Below are 19,331 nucleotides of genomic sequence, written 5' to 3' on the forward strand. Positions count from 1 at the left end.
AGTATTTTAGTTTTTAGCATAAATATCAGTACATTGCGTATGTTATTACTATATATCAGGTGACCAGCATAAACGATGGCCGCTCGATTCGTTGATTCGTGCCCTGGACCACTCCATCACTAGAAATTTGTCTCGTCAACAATTGGCCTATTTCACAGATCAACTGGCGTACGTTCCTTCTTTCTGTTTGACAAGTCACCTAGAGAATCGTCACAATATTACCAGCACCGTCGCTGGTTCTTATTGTTAAACCAATTTGTTTCCGCACCGTCGATGTGGCCCGCTTCCGCTGGTCTCGTCCCGCTGGTCTCGTCCCGCTTTTTTCGCAGCATCTAACAAATACTCGTTGACTGATAAAGCGTAAAACAACGAAAGCGTCGATGTCGACGGCCGCAGCAGCGGCAGCATTGCAAACTACGATCACGTTAAATGAACTCGGATGACGGATACGCCGCTGTTTTCATTGTTGCGCCCGCCGTCGTGCAGGACAAAAGCATTCAGGCCGAGATTCAGTGTCTCCGATAGCAAACCCGCGACAGTTCTCACTGATACGGGTCCATGCGATGTCGGGCTTTGCTCAAGCACCGACGGTCATGGTGAAGACTCGTTTTTTAAAATCAAATCGAATTTAACTCTCTCGGCATCTGTGTTGGCTCAAGGTCGCAGCCACGGCGGCTTACGCTAAGACTTCGACGAGTACCAGGGGTAACGGTAGCTAGTCAGGTGACGTAAGGACCTGCCGAGAGGAGCTCCGGATAGGATGGGGCAAGCCGGAACAAGTAACGAAGCAAATCGTTTGCTGTTTGTTAAGTGATTGCGCGACATTTTGATTGCATGGGTTAAATCGTCGCATTAGTCGGCACTTAACGACCATGCTGAGTAGCAAAGCGATGGGACTTCGTAGATACTTTACTATGAACAAGGTTTAAGCTCATAAGATGCTAAAATGTCCGTTGGGTATTTTGTCTATTTAACCGTGAATTATGAAGACAGTAATAACGGCGTATTGGTTGACAGTTCCGTATCGGCCAACGATTCCTGCGTCATCTACAGTGTAAACATTCAGTTTAGTAACCGTTACAATAGTCACAGACAACGAAGTAGCTTGAGTGATTACAAATTCTGCCAATCAAAATAACAGTGACTATTTATTTGCGAACGACATCGTTGTAAGACAAACGAACGGCGGCGGGGAAACGCAGTCGCACTTCGGCCCAGGTTTGTCGTGTAATGGCCCAGCAGCTGCATAGGTGGACGGACAGCGGCGTTATTGCTGCTGCTGCTGCTGCTGGTGTTGTTGTTGTTGCACAACAATAACAGCAGCTGCGGGAGCGTGCGGCACGTCGGTAATGCAATTCGAGGCATAGCAAAAGGACAAAAGGGTAACAGTAGCTGCAGCAGTACTAAGAGTTGTGCGATTTGATTGAAACGTAGATTTACGAAGCACAGCTTCTGTACAAGTACAGGCACTGACGATGGCAAAATCTTGCGCGAAGAAGCGAATAGTTCTTTGGTTCTTCGGTCGAAAGCTGCTTAAGACGATCGTACATTAGAAGTTAGCTGGCTTGGCTGGACCCGGTCGCTTTCATATAGCAGCGTCTATTTACAATTACGATAATTGCCCTGCGGCATTGTGGCTACCCGCCTGACCAAGATGTCTACCTAATTGGCATACACTGGAGCGGTGATAGGTAATTTCCACTTTTCTTTGACGGCTCATTTTTATGGATGTATATCTCCTACAGTATCAATTGAACGCGACTGTCAAGGTGCGCCACGCGATTTGCCCAGCTGACGAATGCTGAACTAGCGCCAATGTTAGTGATTCAACTAGATAGAATCGCCTGATAAGAGCAAAGTTAGCGTCGAGGCACCCGCTAACTGGGAACCCGAAAGGCCTGAGAAGTTGCAGTCGTAGATCGAAGTTTTTTTACTTACCTAATGGCGCTGGTAAAAACCATTATTAACCGATAATTAATTTACTGTATGAATCGCTTGGAGTTTTTGAGCGAACCTCTAGATACAATTTCTAGTGCTCGTTCCACTGGCGCGCGCTTCTTGACTGTATACGTGTTTGTTGGGTACGGTATCGCTGGACGAGAGACACAGGAAGGTAATAAACCAGCCCGCAGCAGGAGCTGGCTAATATTCCTTATAATAACTGCACGAACTTAATATAACTATTAAAGAAAATTATACTACTTTAAAGCGATCTGATTTGAATATTTGTTGGGTACTGTTCAACCGCTATCGTCAAAAAAGATAAATCTAACGAGTGATGGCAGCCATTATGGAGATGATTCACGTAACGATAATCATCATCGTCGCCATTGTGGCCATACTAGTAGAAACGTGAGCGGCGATCAGACATCGACAAGGACTACATACGCGTACACAGACATCGCCTATTAAAAATTTCAATGGCGGATTTATCGCATTTTCTGGAAACGGCACTTTTCAGAGAGTTCGCCATTGTCTCGATCGTAAGAGGCCCAGAGGAAGGGGGCGAGAGGAACAAAAGACAGCACCACCGATAATAGTATAACTCGGCGCACATGTCCGCTTCGCGACTCGTCTACGCTTAACGACGACTTCGTGCTAGTGCTGGCTCAATGCTATCTCGCATATTGCTTCCTGTGTTTTGAAAAGTAGCGCGCTTACTCGATTATGTCTATAGATGTTGCCGTCAATGCTCATTGATGCCAAAGATTCGAAGTTGCCAAATAAAGTTGTCGTTGATCGCTAGCAGACGTCTGATAACCGGATCGTATTTAGACGCAACACGACGATAAGACTACGTATGCGAGATTTCATATTTGATGATAGCAGTAATTGTCACGTTAACTTCTATTTGCCCTGTAACCCCTAAGGGTTGTTCAAACAAGCTGTCATAGTTGGTTCGGTAAAGCTTCGTGACTATCGTTTTCGAGTTTGAAGTTCGAAATTAAGAATAGAATTGTTACAATTTTAAGCTCGTCCTCATTGTTCCAACATGTAACTTCGATCACAACAACACGATCGTCATTAAAACTCGAATAGTTTTCCCGCCCGTAGCTGCTTACACTCGTACCAGAGGTATAATGTATGTGCTTGATCCACGTAGGTCCCTGGATGTTAGTTGTGAATGAAGTGTTCGATCCAACAGCCCCAACAACTGTTCTAGCGGCACGATACAACGGCGCCGTTATTGTACGAACGATGAAGACTCGTAATAATATTATAGTAAAAATAAGTACGTAAAAAGCAAGAAAAAGGGTTTCCCCTAACGATATCGTTACTAGCGGGCCGCATGTGGCATCATTATTTTATTTACACTGTGACACAACGAGAGGCGCTCAGACACGCTCAAATCGTTCGGCTTCCCGGCTGGTTTTTTGTTGTCTCCTTTCGGCCTACAGCACCGTTCCAATGCTACTGCTTACACGTATTGCGTAAATGCCTCGTTTTCCAACGGCACCGAAATCGCGCCACGAAGGTATATAATCCAGCCACCTAATACAGGAGGCATACGCGCAATACGTATAGATGTAAACGCATCTACCGTCCGCTTGACTTTATCACGGTCATTGCAATATAATCCGTAGCGATAAGTCGTCTATCGCATTGCTTGCCAGCGTTCTAAGAAAAATCTCATGCCGCTGCCGCGACTGGCTTCGTACGGTTAGACTAGGTGCAGCGAGGTCATAGGGTAGCAAAGAAAAGTAGTGAAATAGCGTTTATTTGCCACCGATGCTCAGTCAGCCGGCATTACAACTACATCTATGCACATACGTTGCAATGAAATGGTTGTAAATAATGGTATTGCCTGTATATATACACATTATACGTTAGTAAAACGAGACAGGGCTCGTTTAGTTGAAACCTTTGATGACACAAGCAGTAGCGGCCGTGAAACGGCAGCGGCTGCACTTGCTTAAACACCAAGGGGCGCTTAAGGGAGAAGTCTTAAGATGAACAAAAGTTGAGTCGTTGAGCGGTCAACGTATTGATGGTCTTGTGTCTAGGCTACCGTCGATGCGGGATGTCGTCTCGGGAACAGTGTCCATGATTACATCAATCGCGACGTATACGGCCGCTGGCACACCTTCGGTTCACTCGTCTTACGTGTCGATCGATGCGACGGGTTAATTATAAAATCCAAGCTCCATTAGCAGTTAATTGCAGGAAAGAACGGATTATGCATTAGATATGTATATATCCGCCACCAGTTAGTACCAGTAGTTTCCGCGCGAAGGATGGCGTATAGCACACGACGCCATTCGGTCGCCAATCGGGTCTCGCTCATTAGTAATGTTGTTTTCCCCGGCTCCCCAGCCGTTCTACCGATATCGACTACCCCAGCGATGTCGCCTTGATAATGGCAATCGTTGCCCGTTAACTAGCATAAAACTTCAGTCCTGATAGTTTTAACGGGGTATAGTGGCAATCACCAGCGAACTGCTTCGGATGACTCTGGGGTCTGTACGCAGGATTCACAAGATGCCTTGAATGGACGTCAAAATGCTGAATACCAGCTCGATGACCGTTAGGCTAAACGACCGGCTAGTGTCAAGTACCCTGTACCCTGAATAATGTATGTGGTCTTCTGCAGGGGGTCATCAGGCGCGAAGCGCACGCAATCGTTTGCATTGTAGAGTCAGCCTCGGCGGCGCGCACATGATGATAGCAACGGTATTACGGCAAAACAACGACGAAGCTCTGTTGTTGCTGATTAGTATAAGGTCAATGCTGATAGTGTGCCGTGTCTGACTGCAGACGGTAGGACAACATTGGTTCTGTGTCCATACCGTTATGACAACTCATGGCGGTAGCAGCAATCGAAGCTTCACATGGCGCCAATAGAGAGAGAAAGCGAACGCGGTCTTCTGCAATCACAAAGCAGGCCATTTAGTGGCTGTTGGTGTATTTTGTATGAGCAGAAGAACGGGGTGAACCGGGCTTTGAGCGATAACAAAATTATAGGTAGCGAACAGTCTACTGCGGCAGTCATCACTTGCTAGTCAGGGCAGTACTGACGCCTTGCCCTCTGATGCCTTGCGACTGATGAACGTAGGATGAAAATGAGATGCGAAAAGGAAATACAGCTGACGGCAGTCTGCAGAAATCAATGAGCAAAACGCCTGTGTATCAGAACGACTGCTGAATTGACACCATCTGCTAAACTATTGCATGCAGATCCGACCATCGAGCTACTTCTATCTTGCTTTAATGGGAACCTCGGCTTAGGTAGAGACAAGTTGAAATATTAAGGACACATAGAATACTGAAGGGTCATTATGGCTTGTGTGTGCTGAACAAGCTTTTTAGCTGGTAATTTATTAGGTCTATTTTATTTGCTTACGCAGATTTGTAGCGTTGTTTGAATAACGAGATTATTAGAAGTTTTTTGGCTATTTCTTCAATGGCTTAAAATGCGCCATAACTCCGTAAGATTCTTAATTTGGTTCAACACCATATACAGTCATAAGATGACAGGTCATAGATAGCCAGTAGAGGAACGAGCAATATATTCTATGCGCACATATATGTGCTACCCTTTCGGTAAGCAGAGCTATCTGGGTTTGCCTCGCGCCATGAAAGGATATGATTGACATCGACTGCAAAAAAATCCCACCCGACAACGCTGTTCAATTAAGTCTTAATTGTGTACATAGCATCAGATATGCCGTCGCCTGTATAGCAACATCATTAACTACCTATACTATGTGCCCACTGCTGTATCAGAGTGGCTGTCTGAGCGCGAGTGTTATACCACAGTTACATCTACGTACCGTACAGAACGAATGATAAGCTCGGCTGATTGAGCTTGGCTAGAGATCTGCGAGCGCCAGCGTAGCTACCCCTATAGGGCTCTCTGTTTTCAAGGTCCTCTTCTCGGTGCTAGAAAGTGGCGAGATCTTGTTGAAAGGAAGTATTTACTATATTCAATAGTCCTGCATGTCGAGCCTGTTGCTCCGTGCTGCTGCGTCGTGCGCCTGTCAGTGAAATATCATACAATTTACTGATCATTAATCGTAGCATCTTGCGAAGCGAGTACAAAGTATCGAGCCCGCTCTATCGATATAGAAACTTACTATCTTAACTGGAGCATCTCGCAGCTAGAATCGACCCGCTTAGTTTCGCTTGACGAGGAACAACAGGGCTTTTTGGTACTTAGCGTGTAAACCTGCGATTCAATATTCAATAACTTTACAGGTGAAAGTTTGATTATGTTGTATATCATTCATTTTAAGCTCATTACTTCTTCATTTATCTCGATTTATGCTTTACGACCCATCGAATTTATAAGTAACCAGTTGGACTTGCCTGTACTCTTGTATCAGATGGCTACTATAGACATAAGTCATCTGCATCTTCGGTACGGTGATGCCTTAGGCGAAAACAGGTAAAGTTTAACTAGATTCTCAAAGTATGCCTTTGTGTGCTTCTATTCCTACATTTTACACCCTCATACGATCTTCATATAATAGCTAATTTTCAACAATATCGACGACTTACTACGACGTTTCGCTAAAACGTCGGTCACTTTAAAATTGTATTGCTACCTAGCTAGTTGAAGCTGTTGATGCTGCTCTAACCTCTTCGATCAATGGATAACTTCGAGTGAGACATACGCGTACCTAAACGATGTTCCTAACAACGTGGCCTTTTCGTGACATATTTCCATTTGATGCCAGATCGTCCACTAGCTTTGTTACCGTCTGAGCCCTACAGACAGCGCCGGGATGAACTCGTCCGTCGATAGCGTAGGAGCTGTTATAATCAATTACATTATATAAATGCGCCAAAAATCTATCATCATTTCGGTGACGATCGGCTATTTATCTTATCTTCACTAGCGAATAAAACATCGTGCACTACTGCAGTTATTACCTGAATAGAACACGGCATAGGAACTGATGTCGATTTTTTCATACGCTCAACAATACTGTCTGTGCGTTACAACCTGCCGAAAAGTACGACCCCAATCGGCTAGTAAAGGCACTGCTCGTTCTAGCTCGTTACGAACATTAGGGTGATCCGGCGCGGGAGATAACAGTCCGCCTAGATATTCGCATATAGTGCAGGCTGCAGATAGCAGTCGGCGGTTCGCAACGCTGGCGCAATCGAGTTACTGTTTTAGTGGTCATGATAAATTTGGCATCGTCACGTCAAGCCGGGAACGACCCAAGCACACAACCCAGTTGCCCTATTGGAAAAAGAGGCACATAAAAATGAAATGCAGAGCATGTGGCTTCTAGCAGCTACCCAGAACAGGCCGGGCAAGCAAGAGTCCATCCACGCTACTTCAACATATCAATGACGATACCACTTAGAACTCGTGTAGTGTTACAGGCAGTCGCCGATTTTGTCGTGCTCAGAATATCAGACGCCCTTCTAAAAATAGGGGGTCGAAGATCCGATCATTTAGATACGCCGTTAGTGTCTGTTTGATAATATCGCAGTCAGCCATGCCTACATAACTGTCCAAGATTCAACTGAACGAACTTGCGAGACACACAATAATAAAGTTGAATAATGAATAAGTGTCTTCCATTATTATAGGTGTTTGTTGTCATCGATGCGAACATTGAACATATCTAATAATTAATGATTAGTATTGGGGGCGTGCCAGATGTGACGAAGCGAGAGGCTCGTTATTACTTTGAAAAACCTGATTGATGGTTTCGGGTTCCTTCCAAGGACCGAGACCCAGCGATCTTCTTCTAAAATATTTAGGTTCTTAACTTCAGCCCATAGCGCGCCACCGTGACGTTTTTCAACCCCTTTTGGAGATCGAGATGCTCAGTCTGGATACGCAGCTAAAACAGGATTTCCCGTTTCTATATTAGTCGAAAACATTTTCTAAATATCCATTAAATCCTTAAGTAACGACAAGTTAATATCTTAGATGTTTACAAGCACAGAACACACAATCACCATTCAAGCACACGCGTGTCTCGTCCATTTGGCAGAAGAGTGTATACGTAAATTACCGACAGAAGCCAGGAGAAACAGATCAATTACCTGGCTTCGATATGTTACACACACAGACTCATTTGCGCCTACAGTTATAGACAGGCATTTATGAGATTACCAACATTAAACTAATCACCAGCGCGTGAATCTCGATCGATCGTACCCCACCTCCTTTTACCCTCCACCTTCCATACCTTGCCCCTAATGCCTTTGATTCATAGTAGACATATATGTTCTTTGGATCTCTGCTTCAGCTACTGCTTTACACTGTCGCAGCATAAACGTTGGCTAAAATCTGTGTTTCTGTGTGCATGTGCAGTGTGTGTGGAGTATATGTGAGGGTGTGAGGTGTGTCTGTGCATGTATGTGTGTTGAGTGTGTGTGTGGATTTACATTTTTCCTCGTGGAAAAGTCAAGAACTTACTAGTTAGCTAATATTTCTGTTCTCTCGTGACATTGGCGCGTGGGCTCTTTGCGCGGCGACGACGTCGCGCATCAGAACCTTTCTATCCGAAGGGTAAATCTGAGGGACGCGATGCCATAATTTTCGGCGGTATTATCGTAGCTGTCGCGTCGCTCTAGCGTCTACAACTGCAGGAGCTGGTAAAACCCCACTGCCGTTATAGACAACATCTATCGTAGCAGTTGTTGTTTCCGCCGGTCGAACGTAAGGCAACGGGGGCTTGTCGTTTCTGCAGGCGACTGGGCTACCGCTGCCGGTGGCATCATCGCTATTGCTTTTTCAGAAAAATGCCTTTTGTAATTCCTATAACTACAGGCATCATGTTTTTCGAGTTGTCGGCTTTCTGGTCTACCGTGCCACGCGATTTACTCCTGCTGTGTCGCTGCCAGCGTCGCTGCAGCTACAGCTGCAGCTCTTCTTCATCTTTCTGTTTCTATATTTTCGTCTTCTTCTGAGGCTGTTCTTTCGTTTTGGGCCGCTACCTTATAAATTCTTCGTTTTTGACTTAGTCATCTTCTTCAGCACCGGCATCGTCTCCACAATCCCGATGGTTTTTTCTCTATCGTTTTGCGCGCCGCCGACGGATGACGCTGACTGCCACTGATGTTGACGCCAGTGGTCGCGACAAAACGACATTCGCCGAGTCAAGTTCGCCGGTGTATTGAGATCAGACACATCACCAAGTTGCAACCGGTTGTTCTAATGATCGCTCTTGGTGGAAATGGGCTGGCATCGCAGCTCGATGCAACGCAATGAAACGATGTCGCATAACACACATATCTCAACCCACAGCTCCACCCCAAATTTCCTTCTTCCATTCTGTTACGGTGTCAGGCATCGCCGCCGTCACAGTGAGCCTTAGCGAAGTCAATGGTAGCAGCGAAACTTCTTTTTCCATCACTTCGGTTACCTCTGTCGCATGGCTGCCGGTTGACACCGACGCATGCTTTGGTTCTGTTCACTGGCCTATGTGCCCTTCGCCGTAAACCGACCGTTAGCCGTTGCCGTTAGCTTGTCTAGGACTCGACCGCGGAACGTTTTCTGCGGCTATGAGACACTGATGAGAACGGTCGTTGCGGTGGCAGTGGCGACGTTGAAGACGCTGGTGGCAGCAGCGGCGATGGCGATAAAGTTCCCACGACGCCGGTAACGATTAGGAACACAGTAGAAGAACGTAGGCAAATGCAACATGCTACCAGAATGGCTATGCCGCATCGTTATTTTTACTGGAGCAGTGGAAATATATTCGAGAATAGAAAGACGGTGAGGCGAGAAGGAAAGAGATCGGAGAAGCAGGCGCTTACTATAACCACTACAGCTATAGCTATAAGCACGGTGCAAGTTTCCATCATCGAAAGCACCGGCCTGATCGTTAGCGTCAGAGGAATAAGCACCAGTAAATGCTCGAATGGATAAGCGACGGGGAATAGCGGTTTGGCCGCAGTTGCTCTCTTCTGAAGTATCTACTATCAGCGGAAGCGAAGCTTCACAGGCTGGCGTTGGAGCCAAATTAGGACTTCTGTCGCGGCCACGGCAACGCCTACCGCTCCTGTCCTCGTCGGTACGACGCCTGCGGCGGCAGCGAAAACTGCAGGAGCCCCTGCAAATAGTCCGCTTGGCGCAAGTACCTGCTGTTGCATTCGAACACCGGTGTAACTGTCATCACCAATAGCAGCAGCATGATCATACCGGCCATGGAAGCTCACGATACTTTTGCTTGTCTGTCAAAGTTATCTGGTTAACTTTATTCGTCGTTTGGCTCTCTGCCACATTAACTGTTCATTCTTACCCTTTTTCTTGGCGAATCCCAGTTCTTGATTGGCATTATGACCGTTAGCGTCATCTAGAACTGATAAATGTCTGGTAATTAATTTTGTTGAAATTCGAATTATTCTAGCAGAGCTCAACACTTCTGCTGTAGTAGCATCAACAAGGAAAAAACAGTGGCGTTATGGCGACGCTTGTGGAGTCGCCGTTTTGGTCACCGTTGTTGTTGTCACAGTCTTCGTTGGCGCCGTCAGTTGCCGAAACTGATTGTGGGGGTCGTTGTGTCGTACTCGAAACATAACTACAGACAAAATATACGCGTTCGCTTGCCACAGAAGCAGCAGGAGCAACAATTAGGCAAAATATAGCCCTCTAGCAGAGTTGTGGATGCGACTTTTGTTTTCCTTCTGAAGCAGTCGTCAGAATCACCACTCGAACGGGATAATGCTTAGCCAAATGACGCTATTGCTAGTATTCTCAACGAACCGCCGTCGAGTACTGAAACGGGACGGCTACGACGACAAGGTAACGAAAAAACAGCAGTAATAGCCAGCACCAGCCTTGAGAAGCTGGATATCTGCATAACATCGATGTCTTTTTCGACTTTGTTCGCGGACTGGCGCCGCTGTCGCACTGACGGCCAACATATCACCACCATAGCAATAATATGATATACAGCCCAATAACGGTACAAACAGCGGGACGACTGTGCCGCCCGTTCCATTATTGTGTTATCCTTGCTGTCGTTGCTGCTGCTGTTACAGTGTTATTGGTGTCATTGTAATCTGCTTTTCTCTTCAGCTAGCTATGACAAACTTAATGCTTTGAGTTTTACGTCTAGTACCGCTATTTTGCATCCCATCCCAGACGGTTGGCTCCTAGCACGAAGCGAAGTGTTCGGGTTTGAACCCAGGCTAAAACCTGTCCCACAAACGCTACCCATTTCAGCATCACGGGGATTTATAACTAGCTAAGTTCGATCTAGCGGTAATAATAGATGAGAGCACATTCTGCCAGTTCTCCCTTTTCGTAGCCAAAGCTCTGACCAGAGCTGGAGGGGTCACCAGCTACGTACGAGAGACCAGTATACGGCCACAACTGCTCGACTATATGTACATACGTCAGTATCATCGAACGAGCCCAAGTCTTTCAAAGGTCTTCATTATCGCCTTTATCGCCGCCAACAGTGGACCTGTTACTGTACAGGTGTCGAAATCGATAGCCGACCTAGCCTTGGCGCTGGCTGCTGCTACCTTATGGAAACTCTTCTTGGCCTTTGCTATAGCTGGCCCGTAATTTTTACGCGTCCTTTTGCTTTGTTTGTTGCGCTCAAGTCGCGATTGCTGCTGCCAGCTAACGTCGCCTGGCTGCGGACGACGTTTGTAGATGTTTCTCGTTTTTCCAATCAAGCAACTTGCAATGACAATAACCGCACAGAGAACCCCGGCCATTCCATCCTTCATCTCTTTGCACCTGCGAATGTCGTAATCGCATGAGCGTCGAGCCAGCATCCAGTAAATAACTACATGATGAATTTGCTCAGACGCGAAGTCACATCTGTATTCAGATATGGATGTGTTGCAAAGCTTCGGAAAGTAGATGTATACATGGACGAGACAGGAATTCAGCGAGCGCATGTATCTGTATTTTTGGATGAAAAAGAAAACCGGGTGACAGAATAGCAAACGGATTAGGGAAGATGGCGCCATTTGTTTTGTCATTCGAATTGCTTTTATGCGAATATAAAAAATAGCATAAAAGGACGAAAAGTAGGCGACTGGATCCGAGCCGCTCGTCATACGTTAGATGGAGCCACTTGCCGGCTGAAATGCTTGCCTTCCAAGCGCCATCTTCCACTTAGCTACAAGATAGCTTTTCAGTCTATTCGAACGAAGAGCGTACAAATCTGGCAATAGTTAGATTAATATAATAGCGGCATCAAATTGTATGAGAATATGTCTGTAGAATGTACGACCTAGAAACGCGTCTATGTGGTAAGTAGAAGTCATCATACCCACCGTGGGCAAGCAAACATTTCCTGGCAAAGAACATTTACCTTTTTGTGATATTTCACAAGATGTTTTCTTGCCAACGGTGGCGTCGCTGTCGGCTTCCTCGGATACTTTTGTTAATAAGATTTCTCTTTAGTGAATTTCCGTACGACAGTTGTTCTAAGATACTCGTCGTAAGCTGTTGGAATTACACGTTCCACAGGAAATTAGACCTGTCAAAAAATGCTCGAAGTTAGCGGGCTGGTTATTTCAAAAATAACGTTACAACGCGAAAAAAACGCGTCAAAAACGTAGGCACGTTCATTCCAAAGTCTCCAGTGACGTTTACTGAATACTATGTCTTTGAAGTTGAACTCTGACAGAATAGTCAGCGTTTTGCCAAAGACTTTAAGAATACAGGAGAATTAGAGGCATGCTCAAAACAAGTGTCATCATTCCTAAATAGGCGCTATGTTGGACGGTAGACAGTCGGTCTTCGAACCAAGATATCAAAGATCTCCAATAAAATCAAAATGTTAACCCCTGTTTGCTGATATCCCATACGATCTAATATGCATTGAAGTAGTAGGCAGGGGCATTTCATTGAGGAAGGAGACCTACTGAACCTGAGCTCAGTTTACCTAGTGTCGCCGCGTCCAGGGCAGAAAATAATCTGATTTTAGAAACCAGTGGCAAATATTATTTTATTCTAGTAATAATTTAGGAGGTAGCACAGTTATTGTATAAACGGAAATTAAAACATTGATTATAGGGGCACGGTACATGTCCAGTAAGCGTTCGAACAGCTTTAAAAAGTTCCAAAAAAAAGTATATCCGAAAAACTTCCCTTTACTGCCCGAAAATGCCCCATATTTGATACAAAAAATAGACAACTCACGAAATTCCTCCAGAGTTTCGACAGATTTTACTAGCCTAGACGCTCGGAGGTGTTGGCAGTGTTATAGGGCAGAACAATTTTTTCGTTTTTTTATTGTCAAATCGTACCATACAAGATGGTGATAATATAGCAACAACGTTCTTACATCACATTGCTTGTTATTATCGTGTGTGAAAGTGCTTAATGTAGTCAGAATTACATAAAATATTTTCATCATTACATAGACCAAGTAGCTTTCTTTGAATTTGGTTATCCAATGTTACGATACAACGACGACAATGGATCCAAACACGTCCAAATTGCTTACCTGCTTACCTGAACTAGAACGTATAAGATTTGGTGTTGATAGCCTATTGCACACCGTCACGGTTGCCTTCACATGACTCGATTGGTCGCCATTGTTATTACTTGTTATTAACGCCAAAACGTTATTACTTGAACAAAGACCTTGAACAAAACGCGCACTCGCACGTCAAAAGTATTACGAAGGATTAATTTATTGCGAGATTATAAAAACTGTGCATGACAAAACAATTTTTATCTATAGATGCCTATGGAATAAATTAATAATATTTATTATAACAGTTTATAGTTTAGATATTGGAAAAAACGGCTGGGTACACTAATTAACGAGGTAATAAAGGCAGTATGCCGGTAAGTTTTCGAGTTGCGTAATTCACTAACCGGAAAATACGTCTTTCATATGGCGACCACTATGGAAAATAGCAATCTACTTTTCCACCGTGATCGATTATAGACGAAACACTGGAGTTCAGTATTTCAGATGCTAGGTAATTGTTCCGTATGGGTTTGAGTTTGTCCGTTAGCACCAAACGATTCTACTTTTATATGGTTACATACATACATACATACGTGAAAACCAAGAAATATTCATTAGTAGGTATTGGACAATATAGAGCTATTGAATAACACATATTGTGGCTCCGGAAACCCAAACAATTTGATTTTTTTTTTGTCTGACTGGTCGAGCAGGTGGGAAGATTCCTGTTGAAACATGTTAAACGTCTTTCCCAATTCTGTCGTATAGATTCAGCCAGCTTTACGGTTCAATAAACGCAATTGTTATTAGCGCAATAGCAAAGATTTTTCTGTGGAAGCCTGATCAATGCCACCTGGTTGCGTTACTTCTACTTCGGTTTCTTTGTTGCAGTATAGGCAATACGCACACCTGCCGAACTAACTTCAGGCTATGGGAAAGGCCGTTGATACGATCAGCTTCTATGCGAAGGAAGGAATCACGTTCGGGATTACTTTGTCGTTACGTATAAGAAAGGATGTTGACCACGGACTAAAATGGAAATAGTAACAGATTCTAAAATCCGAGCATTAATAATATATAGCGGTCCACCTTCATTAAGCTATCAATGGCGGTACTTTTGTGATATAGTGTAAAAGGGAATTTCCCTGTACCATATCAATAGTTCGCATTTGCCAAAAAAATCGTCAGCGTTACGTTGCCTTCTACGCTAGAGATGTTAATGCAGATTGAGTTGGGAACCCATGAGTGCCTTTACGTGACCGATCACTTCTGATCAATAAGTACATACATGTACGCGGCCGGCTCTGAGGTTTACTGAATACGAATAAAAGTCTGCCAACAAAGGTCTGCTGTGAAAATTCAACGTATATTAGACGTTACCTTATACCTATTCAGTTTCTAAACAAGCACGTCCTATACAGCAGTATTTTAATTTTATTATTCTAACATTTGGTTTACTCCCGGGTTTGGCAATGCTGTTGGTTACAGGTGTTCCCCGTGACCATGTCCATGATGGCGACATTTTTATCGGCCATCGCGTTCCTGGGCATCCCTGCTGAAAACTTCGTGTTCGGGTTTCAGTATATACTTGTGGCTGGAGGGGCGATCATTGGAGTGTTTATCGCATCTGAGTTTTTTATGCCCATTTTCTATGATATGGACTCGGTGTCAGTGAATGCGGTAAGTCAGTGCGTTATATATATATAGAAGAAAAACCGCTAGGATACAGGTCGATTTTTTCCAAAAGTATTATTTGACAAATTCTGAATTCATGGATGATACCGTCATCTCGATTTTAAGTAAAACGCTTGCAACTGAAAAACTGATCTCCCTCTTTTGACGTACTATTAAATTAGTAAGATTAATGAAGCTCAACTTAGAGAAAGCTCGAAAGATATTTAATTGGTTTTGCCCTCGCGCGGGCAATCCCATGTTTCCTTTTCAGGCAATGAAGTTTTCTGGGCACAGTGTTGAATGCGCCACAAAGACAGATGTAACTTTGTATTAATTTCTGAATTTTTCGGCAACGGCAGTCAGCAATCACAGCCACCGAGCGATAACAAACGCGAGCAAACTTTTACGCTTTTTGTGTTCGTTCGCGCTACACGCGTTTGGATAGACATAAATTCATCTGAGAAGAGATACATTTTTATATATCCTCAAAATATCATCATCTAATTGCATACTTTAGCGCAACACTGTCGTCCCAGAGTTCGAAGAGCGTTAGTACGTGACGAAGACACTCAATGGTGTATCTATCCTAACAGCATTCTGTCCAAACTGCTCTGCGTACGTTAGAGAAAACCTGCATCCAGCCTGATGCAGCAAAGCGTTATTTCTGTTCGGTACCCCTTGCAGAACAGAAAGGTCTTTGTCTTTCCTCCGTGGTACGAAATATTGATTGCATTAACGGCCAGCATTTGTTGCCGACGGTCGTGTCCGATAGGATCACTTGTGTTTCACTTGTCTTCTCCGATAAACGAACCCGTATAACACTATAGATTTTTAATAACCTACCGCTACCAATTGCGACCGGCGTATGAATCAAATTATACATTTTGGCTTCGGCGGCAAACCACGTGAGCAATCAAATTTTTCGTCTCCCTCCATTTGATGGTATCACTGGCGTGTTAACATTACGAAGACAACACAACAACTCGTGCCCATTGCTACCGCCGCTGTTGTCATTTGTACTGCATTTATTATCATTGTTTTTATAACCGTGGTACACCTCTAATATAGCTGTTTAATTTTCTTATATATATAGACAGAGAGAGAGAGGGAGCTGTGTTGCGCACTTTGAATCGTTTGACAGTTCAAATACGCTTGGCCTATCTGTAGGCCAGACGACGACGAACCGACGAAGCCAACGCCACGCAATATACGATAGGTGATGACAAGGCCGCCCTCCCGAAGGGGAAGGCACCCCTTTCATCTTATCAGTCTTTCGGGGCTTAGTTACCATGCGATATAGGATATAAAAACAATTGTCGTTTAGTGAGCGGGCGAGCAACGGGAGTTCGTCTGCCAATCGTCACCAATAGCATCTGCGGCAATCGGCATGGTCTTCTAGCCAACGATAAAGGTTGAACAGTTATTGTGCAGCTTGACGTTTCGAAAATCTATAATATCTGTTTTTTTTTTTGAAAATGCTCAAAGCCAGAGCCCCAGAATCAAAATACTATGGTTTAATACGATATACTTTATAACTCAAGACCATTTCGTCCCTTGCCAATCTAGCTCGCGGCAGTAGACAAATGGCTACCACGAACCTCGTCTATCTGGTTAATTGGTCAATCGTAAGAATTAAACTTTTGTGACATGTTTTCACCATCACGGCAACCGTGATTATTACGGCGAGATTACGGTAATGACCGCCAATAATCAATAGCTGGAAAAATGCATAAAATAGGAGAAAACGCCTATTTCCGGAAGAGGGGTGCTAATGGAACTATCTACGCATACGCAGCAATCACGATATAATGGCGACCGGAGACAGACTATACGTTATATAGTAAAATAGGTATGTAGAGCCAGATCGGGGGTCCAGTAACTACTGACCGTACGTACTAGCGTATAAGCGACGTTCGATGAAACGCTGAAAGAACTGCCGAAAATGGTTACGTTACGCATTCGTGGAACAGCGTTTAGCAAGAATAGAAGCTTCAGTTTTTGGATTGTAACGATAGAAAATGGCGACTGTTGTCACTTAACGCGAAGATCATACTTGTATTCCGTCTAAACCTGTCTTTCGCGTCGCCGTATGAAACTGTGGCTGACGTAAAGAGACAACATTCAAAAATGTTGAAAATGACGAGATTTACTTAGCTGATACATAGGCTCGTTAACGCTAGATATCAACAGTTGCCATCATCACTAACCGTCATCATTTCGTCTTTTATCGATTCATCCAATTCAGTGAATAAATTATACTATATAATAGTTAAAAAACTAAAAAGCTTAGACTTTCACAAACCGTTTACTTACGTAGGCATAGCTTATCGATATACGTATTTGCTGCAGAAATAAACTATTACTCATTGCTTATTGTGACTAGCTTAGAGCTATTCTTATCTGTTATTGGCCTTCCCATTGAAGGCCTCCATGATAATGCCTGCGATAGAAACATTATTTTTCAGAACGCAACATCACTGCGTTAAAAGTTGTAGCTCTTCTGCTTCGGACGGGCACTAGTAGAAGTGCGTGTGTATTCTCCGAAATGAACAAATAAGCCGATCCACAGTTTTCGATCAGAAATACAACTATAAAAGAAGTCGTGTACAATTGAGATGCCTCAAACACGCTTATAGTTAGATTTAAAAGCAAATCGAATCGCCTCGCTCTGTCCTAGGTCCTAATCGTTCTAGCCGGTTGCACATATTTGTGAACACAGCCGTCCTATTCCCGATTCATAGTTTACAGCACACACACACCTATGTTAACTTCACGCACCAACGATAGACTGACGACCCCACTTCGAGCTCATGGGTGTCAGACAATGACCAAAACAGCCTTATGGAGCCGCGGCTTTTTTAAACACTCTGATTTATTTCCAGCACCTATAATTAGTTGACGGCCCATTCCAATTCGCGCGTATGAATAAACTAACAGATGGAAAAACAAAAGTGACGGTGCATCTTGTCAATGTGTCCGTTAATATTGTACCTGTCCCGGTATATTCTATACGATGGGCATCACGAAAAAGGTCTACTACAGAAAACATTTCACAGCCGCTAATACAAGCCAAGTTATTATCTTGCTGAACCCAAAAGCCCTCTTCTAAAATAATTTCAATACTATTCTTCGTATTTTCAATAGTTACTGTATGTTATGCGCCGAATGTATATACAATAATATGTATATATATATTTGATCCCAGTATTATGTAAGGCGTTGTTGAAAGACCATATGTACATGCTACCTAGATATTTGTTTATATATAGCGGAGTGAATGTAAAACGTAGACGGTTATAGTCGGCCATAATTATGCACACTCGATAATGATATTTTGATTGACGAAGTGGACAACTGTCTGCACGATTCAGTCAGCGGCTGATTTCTGTTACTGTCATTGTGGAACACGTTATACGTAGTCGATTCGGATCGTTCGCCGTTGCAGGAAACGTTGATAAACCGATCATCTCTATTGCATGTAGTGGCTACTTTTCCGGCCAACATGGCAGATGACACTTGTGCATAGAAAAGGTATATGGTGTAAAGGGGCATACGTAGCAGTACTGCGCATATCTGCCTCCAATGACTTTAGGACCTTCAAAGAATACGATTAGACGCTGGGCCAACAACAATTGGTCTGTAAAAGGGAGACGATCAGATCGAGTGAGGCATTAGTAGCGCCCATAGGGTATTGATAATCATAATACAAAGAACTGCACTAATTTCTATGGATGTCGTTTACGTAGCAGTCCGAGTTTTCGGGTACTCGATGCGAGTTACCTTTTACGCCACTGAACTCGTCGAAGGTTAATTTCTCCGCAGCAGATTTGAATTTTACCTGCTTGTGTTACTTTCAACTCGGAATTGAGCTTGTAATGATGTCGATATGAAATTAGCCCGCTTGAACCCTGTGTGTATGCCAGCTTCTCCTCAGGAAATGGAAGGTCATACAAACAAGACGACAACTCGTGAATCAAAATAGATAGAGGCAATTGAAACGCTTGTCTCTCGATTTCTTAATCCCCGAACCACGATTGAGTACACGCGACATTTTCTTACCCAATGTGGGTATTCAGTGTATTCGAATCGTTGAACGATTTTATACGAAACAGGTCTTCGGGGTTCGGCAGGCGCGCTTACTTGGCTCTACACGAAAGAAGAAGTTCGACATGTCAAGGAAGCAGACGAACGATAATTACATATACGTAGCTTTTTGCTAGTCCTCTCAGTCATCTAGAATAATTTTGTCAGCTCTGACACCATTAGACATCAGTATCCATATTGAGTCATTCGATATCG

The 19,331-nt window shown here is 43.9% G+C and overlaps 1 protein-coding gene and 1 long non-coding RNA gene across 8 annotated transcripts in view; one reads left to right on the forward strand and one right to left on the reverse strand.

The window, feature by feature from the left end:
- Positions 1 to 19,331, forward strand: part of LOC111252400 (sodium-coupled monocarboxylate transporter 2-like) — a 44,995-nt gene that overhangs the window by 7,135 nt on the left and 18,529 nt on the right. For 5 of the 7 annotated variants that reach the window (XM_086993333.1, XM_086993331.1, XM_022810221.2 and 2 more), the window contains exon 2: positions 14,847 to 15,038. The exons of 1 other annotated variant lie outside the window; for it this stretch is intronic. In XM_086993333.1, coding sequence (XP_086849459.1) covers positions 14,847 to 15,038 — 192 coding nt within the window. Of the gene's footprint in view, positions 1 to 14,335; positions 14,357 to 14,846; positions 15,039 to 19,331 lie in introns of those variants that run through there. One more of the 7 variants, XM_086993334.1, reaches the window with a different exon arrangement.
- On the reverse strand, positions 4,535 to 12,404 carry LOC147754891 (uncharacterized). Its single transcript, XR_015330489.1, has 3 exons — positions 12,246 to 12,404; positions 5,772 to 5,975; positions 4,535 to 4,865 (listed from the first exon to the last, which is right to left on the reverse strand). It is a non-coding gene; the product is annotated as an uncharacterized LOC147754891 (long non-coding RNA).

Source organism: Varroa destructor, unplaced genomic scaffold (assembly GCF_002443255.2).
Source record: "Varroa destructor unplaced genomic scaffold, Vdes_3.0 BEIS01000006.1, whole genome shotgun sequence".
In the NCBI taxonomy this organism is placed as follows: Eukaryota; Metazoa; Arthropoda; class Arachnida; order Mesostigmata; family Varroidae; genus Varroa; species Varroa destructor.